Source organism: Paralichthys olivaceus, chromosome 14 (assembly GCF_024713975.1).
Source record: "Paralichthys olivaceus isolate ysfri-2021 chromosome 14, ASM2471397v2, whole genome shotgun sequence".
NCBI classification, from domain to species: Eukaryota; Metazoa; Chordata; class Actinopteri; order Pleuronectiformes; family Paralichthyidae; genus Paralichthys; species Paralichthys olivaceus.
In genome coordinates this window covers 16,243,151-16,252,485 of record NC_091106.1, presented here as the reverse complement: position 1 = coordinate 16,252,485, position 9,335 = coordinate 16,243,151, and the positions used below count along the sequence as shown (strand labels likewise).

General features: G+C 41.9%; 2 protein-coding genes across 2 annotated transcripts; one reads left to right on the top strand and one right to left on the bottom strand.

The window, feature by feature from the left end:
* The first annotated feature begins 236 nt into the window (after window positions 1-236).
* Window positions 237-5,013, top strand: LOC109633753 (protein phosphatase 2, regulatory subunit B, delta). The gene is made up of 10 exons (XM_020093802.2): window positions 237-540; window positions 759-833; window positions 1,309-1,406; window positions 1,513-1,678; window positions 1,779-1,891; window positions 1,977-2,154; window positions 2,259-2,423; window positions 2,600-2,769; window positions 3,102-3,193; window positions 3,308-5,013. Exons 1-10 carry the CDS (start codon window positions 534-536, stop codon window positions 3,585-3,587), a joined length of 1,344 nt encoding a protein of 447 aa, XP_019949361.1. The 5' UTR covers window positions 237-533; the 3' UTR covers window positions 3,588-5,013.
* Window positions 5,014-5,080: 67 nt separating this feature from the next.
* On the bottom strand, window positions 5,081-8,206 carry bnip4 (BCL2 interacting protein 4). Its single transcript, XM_020093815.2, has 6 exons — window positions 7,960-8,206; window positions 7,314-7,485; window positions 7,136-7,196; window positions 6,768-6,874; window positions 6,307-6,456; window positions 5,081-5,677 (listed from the first exon to the last, which is right to left on the bottom strand). Exons 1-6 carry the CDS (start codon window positions 8,000-8,002, stop codon window positions 5,635-5,637), a joined length of 576 nt encoding a protein of 191 aa, XP_019949374.2. The 5' UTR covers window positions 8,003-8,206; the 3' UTR covers window positions 5,081-5,634.
* Window positions 8,207-9,335: the final 1,129 nt, after the last annotated feature.

The following is a 9,335-nucleotide window of genomic DNA, read 5'->3' as shown; positions in this document are numbered from 1 at the left end:
ATCCTCACAAAGCCCTTACCAGTCATCCATATTATATAAATCACCTGAATGACACTTAACTGACCTATAAACACAAGAGAAACAGGAGGTTTTTATTGCATGTGTGTTTTCGTTTGTCTTAGATTCATTGTGCTACAGCTGCTATGGCTGCACCCAGATGTGTCACATGTGCCCCCCCTCCATCAGAGCACAGCTGGCCTGACTTCAACAAGCTAAACGTGTAGTTTTGAACACGTAATGCTGCAGAGTTAAAGGTGAAAACAGGACGATCAGGGGCTGGATGCAGATTTGATGAAACGATGCTCGGGAGGATGGAGGCAGCCAGGATGTGGCATGTGTGCATGACGTCATTTCTCTATGTACCGTGCGCCATTTTGGAAGCAAAAAAAAAAAATCACGGATAATTTCCGTGGTCCTGACAGATCCGAGTCCTCACACTGATTGTGGATGCTATCTGTCCCCCTCCGCGGAGAGCTGCGCTGTTCGATCGGGCTGTTGGACGCTGTGTTCAGCCAGAGCTGCTAAATGAAGCAATGGCGGGTAAGCTGCTTTGTGAAGGGGGAGAGGGGAGAAGAAGGATCCACCTCACTTGGTGTGTGTGATGGCCTGAATACTGCAAGTTAGCCTAGCCGAGGCTAGCGCTGGCGAGCTAACGATGCTAGTTGTCAAACTGTGCCGCTGTCGGGGGGTCGCTGTCGCCGCCACGCGAAGCCCGAGCCGCACACCCGAACTGACGCTGTGCTCTTTCTCCTCCACAGGGGTTGCAGGAGGTAATGATTTCCAGTGGTGTTTCTCTCAAGTGAAAGGAGCGATAGATGAAGATGTTGCGGAAGGTACGTGGCTAACGCTAGCTCGGCGGCTACATCGCTTGGGGAGCTAGCTAGGTGGTGTGATGGTGGGGATGCTCTGTGGGCTTCGCATGAGATGCACGCTAGCTGGATGCTCGGATGTGATTCAGTACGATGCGGCTGTCGTGGTTGGTGCGAGTGTGTTTGTGGATCGGCTGCACAAAACGCCCTTTTCTCTGTGAATGACTCCACCGCTAGCTAGCACTCTATGCTAGCTGGCGGCTAAGCCATTAAAGGGGAGCGACCGTGTCCATGACGTCAATGTGCTGCGTCCATAAATTGTCAGAGTGACATCATGCGTGTTTTCATTCATTCGCACATGAACTTGTGTTTGTGTGTGCGTGCGTGCGCTTGCCACGTTCCCCGTGAAATGGAAATGAATTAGCTCGATTGAACATCATGTGAAGCATCATGGAGGAAGCTGAGCTGTGAGGTCTGACTCATGTGTGTCCATTTCCAGCTGACATTATCTCTACAGTGGAGTTCAACTACTCTGGAGAGCTGCTCGCAACTGGAGACAAAGGAGGCAGAGTAGTGATATTTCAACATGAACAGGAGGTAAGATGTCACACGGCACACGGTCGCCTTCATGTCACACGTCAGGTCCTGACTCTGTGCTGCAGCGATGATGTTGACGCTGTGTTTTCCTGTCTTTCTCTTTCAGTCTAAGAATCGTCCGCACTTGCGCGGGGAGTACAACGTCTATAGCACTTTTCAGAGTCACGAGCCAGAATTTGACTATTTGAAAAGTTTAGAAATTGAGGAAAAGATAAATAAAATTAGATGGCTACCCCAACAAAATGCTGCTCACTTTCTACTTTCGACAAACGGTAAGAGTTTGATTGTTTTTTTGACAGATATACGTCGAGGATATTAGAATTTCACATTGTCTCTATCACATTCTTTACCTGTAAAATGTGTTTCTGTCAGATAAAACTATCAAATTGTGGAAAATAAGTGAAAGAGATAAACGGGCAGAAGGTTACAACCTGAAAGATGAAGATGGACGACTCAGAGACCCCTTTAGAATCACCTCCTTACGGGTTTGTAACCTGTCTCATACTTAAACATGACTTTTAACAGGTTTTATAAAATCATGTCTTAACGGTGCGTGTTGCATGTTTTCAGGTACCAGTACTGATGCCAATGGATCTCATGGTAGAAGCAAGCCCACGGAGGATCTTTGCAAATGCGCACACCTATCACATTAATTCCATTTCTGTAAATAGTGATCACGAAACGTACCTCTCCGCAGATGACCTAAGAATAAATCTATGGCACTTGGAAATCACAGACAGAAGTTTTAGTATCCTTGTCCGTCTCCAAAAAGGAGACATTAGATATGTTGTCAATTTGTTTTTGCATTGTGTGAAACATAAGCCTGGAAGTTCCTTAACAGTGTGTTCCCAGATATTGTAGACATCAAGCCTGCCAACATGGAGGAACTGACAGAAGTAATCACAGCTGCTGAGTGCCATCCACACCAATGCAATGTTTTTGTGTACAGCAGTAGCAAAGGCACCATCCGCCTGTGTGACATGCGAGCGGCGGCACTCTGTGATCGGCACTCAAAGTGTAAGTACCTTTACCGGGTGTTTAATCAATTAAGTATTTGATCTGTGGAAAAGCAATTGTTTTAAAATTCTACCAAATAATTTATGAAAAGCTACGGATGCATTCTGGGGTTTTTTTTTATCCCCATTCCTGAGAATTATTAGAAATAACAGTTAATTTGTTTCTCTCTCTTTAAGTCTTTGAGGAGCCAGAGGATCCGAGCAGCCGATCCTTTTTCTCTGAGATAATCTCATCCATCTCAGACGTGAAGTTCAGTCACAGCGGACGCTACATGATGACACGTGACTACCTCTCCGTCAAAGTTTGGGACCTCAATATGGAGAACAGGCCAGTGGAGACGTATCAGGTGCATTGACATTTTTATCAAGTGACTTCATATGCAACTATTAACTTATTCAAGTGTTGTATAATTTATTCCTAATTTAAAATATATTTAAATTCACATTTGTGAAATGAAAACATAAAGATACATAAATAAATATGATCCAATTGATGAATGACATGCATACCAGTGATTCACAAAATCTCTCCTCAAGTGTGTTTGCTTAATTTAAGAGCAATTGTGTTGAAACCAGAGCTGAGGCTGCATTTTGTGTGTCTGTCTACTTCTTTGGTGATGCAGATGAAGACAATAGGCTGAAGTGAATTTTCAGGGTTAAGTCCTTTGTTTTGTTTCAGGTCCATGAATACCTGCGCAGTAAGCTCTGCTCCTTGTATGAAAACGACTGCATCTTCGACAAGTTTGAGTGCTGCTGGAATGGCAGTGACAGGTATGTGTTCTTGCTCTTGTCTTTCACTTACTATTACATGTATGATATATCTGATCTATGGCACTTTTACAGTGTGTCCATGCAGATAATCAGTGTCTTTCTCTTGTCCCTCAGTGCCATCATGACCGGCTCCTACAACAATTTCTTCAGAATGTTCGACCGTAACACCAGGCGGGACATCACACTGGAGGCGTCCCGGGAGAGCAGCAAACCGCGGGCCACGCTCAAACCCCGCAAAGTGTCCACTGGCGGCAAAAGGAAGAAGGATGAGATCAGCGTGGACAGCCTGGACTTCAACAAGAAGATCCTCCACACTGCCTGGCACCCCAAAGATAACGTGATAGCTGTGGCAGCCACCAACAACTTGTACATTTTCCAGGACAAAATCAACTAGAAGATTTGGGGCTCCAGAGGATAGGGCTTTTACCGTACCTGTGTAGTTAAGCCTACTACTTGTCTATCTGTATAAGAAGAAACAGCCTCGTTGTCCTCCTGGTGAAGAATTCGAAAGCACGTGTCTACTTTTTTTGCCACAGGAGGTTGATCCATAGGCCTGTTTTATTTTGAGTCTGAGCTTAGGTTGTTTTTGCCTTTGGCACCAGGGCAATCAACATGCCCCCCTGACCCAGAAAGCCCAATTCGGGTCTAATTGACGGAATGGCACTCCCTAGAGGTCAAACTCTTGAACGTTGGTGTTTGTGTTGACATTTTAAGCCTTCATTTCATGATTTAACAGCAGAACTCTCGGAAGCCCTTAAAATGACGTCTTGTCAGAGTTGTAACATCATCTCAAAGATTTCGGGCCCTCTGAAGCACGGATTAATGGCCAATAAGCCTAACTGTAACATTCCCCCATTGGTCATGTATTCAGGCCAAACTACTGGTGGAAGAGGCCCTGAATTTGGAAAGTGGACTTGTTTCTTTTCTTCCTCCCCTCCCTCCTCTTACTTTACCCCCCTCCCCTGTCAATACGGTGACATAATTTCACTCACTGTATCTACTCAAGTACACCTTGTCATCCACATAATAAAAGAAACTAAAACTACAGATGTGTTTTTAAATTTAGATGTATTAAAACATGTTTATTGCTTTGCATGTTTTTATGTTGTAGAGAGGTGGAAAAATGTTCAGTCAGACCACTGTCTTTTTTTTAAGCAGATCTCAATCAAACTTGTTACGGAAATACGATTTGGGGCTACCAGTCTCAGAACCACTGTTGGAGACGACCAATGACGTGTTTGTGTCGAGAGATTAATTTCTAGTTTTTGACCATGTTTTAGGAAGCAGGCCGGAAACGTCATGGCACAAGATGGGGCCCAGGACAAAGGGAATCTGCAGCCTTAATACCTACTTCGATCAGTGACAGCTACAAGTTTATGTCCCCAAACGTTTTACAAACCTCATGTGCATTATTTGTAAATCCTATTTTATAGTTATGTCCTCATATACTGCTGCTATAGGTGGCTGTCTATGAAAAACACAAAGGAGGAAAATTGCACACGTACAGTTTATGTGACAGAGTGCCTCCAAATCATGTAACGAGTAGGAAAATTCAGACAGGCCTCATACATGTGCCCTTATTCATTTATTATTAGGGATGTCACCCAAAATTTGAGCCGCGTATTGCAAATGTGGATCTTATCTCCGTAGTTGTGAATGCCGAAATGAAAGTTGACTACACGAAACATATACTGATGACATTAAAAACAAACACATAATAATGCATTGTCTTTGTCCATTGATTCCTAACATGGTGGCAATGTATTCACTTGTTTATTATTTTGACCAAAGTTCAATAAAATTTTAATTGTGTTCCTCTGCATGTGATCCTCTCCTTTGACAGTCAGTTACATGTTGTGTGCGTAACATTCATCAGGGGCCATTTAGTACATGTGTTTCCTGCTTTTATTGTGTACGTTGAACAAAATAGACCACAGCTGTGCGTAAAAAGGTAACATTTGATTTTCTGCAGTTTACAGGTGATCAAAGCTCTGTCTCTCAAACTCTAAGCTAATGATCCCTAGGACACAAAAATCATGTTTATCCACACCTGATCTGAAAATTAAAAATACAATAAATTCCTCAAGTGAAATCTCATCGTTAAAAGAAAAAAAGGCAATGGCGTACAATATATATCAGTTCCCTAACTTGCAGATTTAAGGAGCAGGAAGCAGCATAGCAGTCGTCTCCAGGGCGGGACAAGAGACGACCAACAAGCAGCATGAGGATTGGTCAGTGTTGTGTTCAGGTGTCGGAAGCCACAGACAGCAAAGACAGATCCTTTACTCTCCAAGCTGCTCTGGGGCAACATGAGGCTCTCAATCAGATTGGACCGTGGCACATGGCCACATCTACCTAGATCTTCCAAAAGGTCCTGTTGTAAGGCATGCCAAGATAATCACATCAAGGTGACAAGGTGTCGCAACACACCACACTTCTACTTAGTAGGTGTTGTGGGAGGTTATACGCTTCCCAATGTATATCCTGAAAAAAGAAAGATAAACGCATAGAATTAAATAGTGCTGAAAGTAAAATAAACAAAAAATAGGGGTTCATTATTAAAGGTCACAAATAAATGCGCATTAAATAAGGAGGGTGTGTTTTGTGTTGGCTGGTTTGCCTTGGCTGATGTATGTGCTCTACAAATTACTGAGGGTGCTTAACAGACAGCTCAATATCCCTTGCTGCCCATGGCAACCTATCAGAACAACTGCTCTGTGATTGTATTGGTCAAAGAATTATTAATAGCACATTACAAAAGTACGTTACAGTGGTGTCACTTCACTAAAATTCAAAAGTCAAGACTGTAATCTATCAGGTAGAAACTAATTGTTGAGACCTTTTAATACAGAGACACACACTCAACCAACACTAAATTATTCATGTAGCGTTGGTGCAATTAAAGGTGTTTGGATCTGTGATGTTTATAAACGGGAGGAAAACAGGTCTACTTTTCTATATATGCATCAATTGTATGTTGCCAAATCTTCAGGTTTTAAGATTTATTTAAGGATCGTCCTGCAGTTGCATCTAAAAGTTGCTATTAAGTTTTTTTTCAGAGTTAGAGCTACTGTAAAAAATACCAGAGTTAGCAATTAAATAATGTTGCTTACCCTAGGCCAACAGCAAGTATGTGAGAAATGATTAATGAGGGAAGAAAAAGCTTCAGAAAGTCAGCAGAGAGGATTCCTCCCTTCTTCATGACGCTGGTGTTCCTGATGCTGAGAGGGGTCGACTGCTTAGTGTGCTTCAGCAGGAACTCCCTACAGAGGAGCACATTAATTTTTCATTGTGTTGAATTCATTAAAATTGACAAGTACCAGTTTAATGTCACACTGACACCTCACACACACATTTTAAATGATGTGAATGAAAGTGATAAATCATATCTTAAAGAAAATAAGCTCAAACGTGTATTAGCAATGGTGTTTAACAGTTTCCCTGGTATCCTTTGTATTGATTACTTGTGAATTTAAACTGTATTCATTCAGGCATCAACACATTTGGTGTCAAATTTAATTAAAAATAAGAAAACTACATGCATTATGAAGAGGTAGCAAATTAGGGAAAGTACTTCGGTGGATTGTTCTCAGGTCGACTGGACCAGTCCCAGATCCAATCAGCATTTTTCTTCATCAGGTTCTCTACTTCCCGTCTTGTTTCCTGGAAGTCTTCATCTGACTGTAAACACACCCGGCGTCAAAATATATATAAAAACAACACTCAGCTGTACAGTATCAAACTAACTGTAAAATAAAAACAAGTTGGATTCATAGATTTTGATACAGGTCAGTTCAGATCAATGTCACGTTTTGATTTCTCACTATGCTTGCACAATGCAAAAGAATTATATTGAAATATATAGGTCTAAACTTAAAAAATACATTGTGATAATTGCTGCTATTGTTTAATCACCCAGCCCAAGTTCAGATATAACTCTACCTGTGAGCTGTTGCCCTCCGAGCCCCTCCACAGAAGAAGTGGGGTCTGTGCTCTGAGTGGGCTGATGAGAAAAAGAAAAGGAAGACAAAAACATTTCAATTAAATTTGGAATACCACTCGTTTACCATCTGGATTACACAATGCACAAGGGACAAATAAGCAAATGTTTCCCAGAGACCTGTTGCACTGAGAGCTCCCCCTGGAGCTGCTCCTCCCTGACTCGTGTTGTGCGTCCAGCAGCATTTTCTCCACGTCACCCTCCAGGCTGGACGTGGGGATCTGCTCCTGACTTCCGTGATGACTTGTACTTTGGGAGACGTTGCCACTGAAATGCAGCTCGACCCATGAACCTACACAGTAAAATAAACATGTCACTGGGCTGACAGACTGTCACCGTTACGTTTATGTTTATATAGATTTATATTTCTTATGTCTCTAGTTTTGTATTTTAAGATTTACTGTTCCACTATTTTTACTTTTTTGAAATACACACACATCTGCTGTACAACAATTGTACAGGCTGTTAGTCTAATACACAACTTTGTATAGATTCAGTTATTTATCTCTCTCTCTCTCTCTCTCTGGGGCTTGGAGGCATTTTAGATAATAAAACAGTAAATGTATTAATCTACCAACTATAACAACAAGCTGCCATTTTACACTTGTGCCTTTTATGAAGCAAATCGAAATATTAGATTTCTCCACTTGTTAGCTCTAAACCTCGGCTCAGGCTTCTCTCACACAGCTAGCTTAGCACAGCCCGTGGTTTGCTGTTTACAGGCTAACGTTAGCATGGACCGAGCTGAGCTCCAGGCTGTTTTTACCTTGTAAACCCTCCTCGGATGAAGCGTCCCTCTGGAGCGACATGGCGCAGCTGCAGCGTCGCGGCTCCGCGCTGTTTGCGCAGCTTTGTGTTAGTGAACTGTGTCGAAACCTGCGCGAAGCCGCTGGAAAACCCGACGTCCACAATAACAATGACGCAACAGCGTGTTTACCTGAGAGGTGATTGGCTGAGAGAGGAGGGCAACACCGAGCGCGTGTCCGTCTGCCTGAGGAGCAGGAGCGCTCACGTGACACACTTCCTCAATAAACCTCAATAAATGTGACGTAACCTCGTGTCGCCTCAGTTAAAACAACAACAAGTATATCCATCTATCTATCTATCTATCTGTCTGTCTGTCTGTCTGTCTGTCTGTCTGTCTGTCTATCTATCTATCTATCTATCTATCTGTCTATCTATATGTCTATCTATCTATCTGTCTGTCTGTCTGTCTATCTATCTATCTATCTGTCTATCTATCTATCTGTCTATCTGTCTATCTATCCATCTATCCATCTATCCATCTATCCATCTGTCTGTCTGTCTATCTATCCATCTATCCATCTATCATCTATCCATCTATCCATCTGTCATCTATCCATCTATCATCTGTCCATCTATCCATCTATGATCTATCCATCTATCTCTCCCCTCCACAGATACTGTTATAACAATAAAATCAACAGGATTGTATAAATGTATAATCAGGGTAAATAAGAGCTATTGTCAATCATGTATCTGTGCCTCCTCCATGTATTGATCAGTGTTGTCCTTCTCATCTGCAATTAAATGAGTGCGTTCTGTTACACACTTTGTTTCCAACATGCGTCTATTGTTTGTGACTTCTTCGAGAGACAACCCCAAATTTGAGGCTGGCAAATTTAATTACGTTTGTTACCATGGAGATTAGTATGACTGATTATTCCTGCAAAATTGAATTAATTCTACAATTAAGAGGGCTCATTATTGTGAGGTATGGCCTCCTTCCCGGCAGAATGTGGTTTACAGGGAATGTGCAGCGCTAACAAGATCATTTTCCAAAAAAAGAGATAAATTAGTTGGATGACCAGAAACCAGGTTTCGTCTTTGGCAAAAAACTAAAAATTTAAAATAATATTAATTAAATTCCCTTAGGTGGGGCATCCGGGTTTTGTTTTTCTCTATTTTTCTCTCTATTTTGTTTTAAAACTGATAGCATGGTTAATACACAGACAGTTTGAAGGATGAATATTGATAAAGCTACAAATGATAATAATTCTGCTCTGTCTGGCAAGGGAGAAAATACGCCTCATGCCACACATGAATACCTGAGTATTCACTTGTAAACCAAATGGATGGATTATTCAGGGGAGACAGATTAACAAATAAAGGGCAATAATC

What these genes read in the sequence shown, in the direction of transcription:
- LOC109633753 (XM_020093802.2), top strand. An exon ending in TATTTCAACATGAACAGGAG is followed by an intron (nt 1,407 to 1,512) that starts GTAAGATGTCAC and finishes TTTCTCTTTCAG; the next exon opens with TCTAAGAATCGTCCGCACTT. An exon ending in TGCTGGAATGGCAGTGACAG is followed by an intron (nt 3,194 to 3,307) that starts GTATGTGTTCTT and finishes CTTGTCCCTCAG; the next exon opens with TGCCATCATGACCGGCTCCT.
- bnip4 (XM_020093815.2), bottom strand. Translation starts at nt 8,002, where the DNA reads ATGTCGCTCCAGAGGGACGCTTCATCCGAGGAGGGTTTACAAG. An exon ending in GGGAGCTCTCAGTGCAACAG is followed by an intron (nt 7,197 to 7,313) that starts GTCTCTGGGAAA and finishes TTTTCTCATCAG; the next exon opens with CCCACTCAGAGCACAGACCC. An exon ending in CGGAGGGCAACAGCTCACAG is followed by an intron (nt 6,875 to 7,135) that starts GTAGAGTTATAT and finishes GTGTGTTTACAG; the next exon opens with TCAGATGAAGACTTCCAGGA.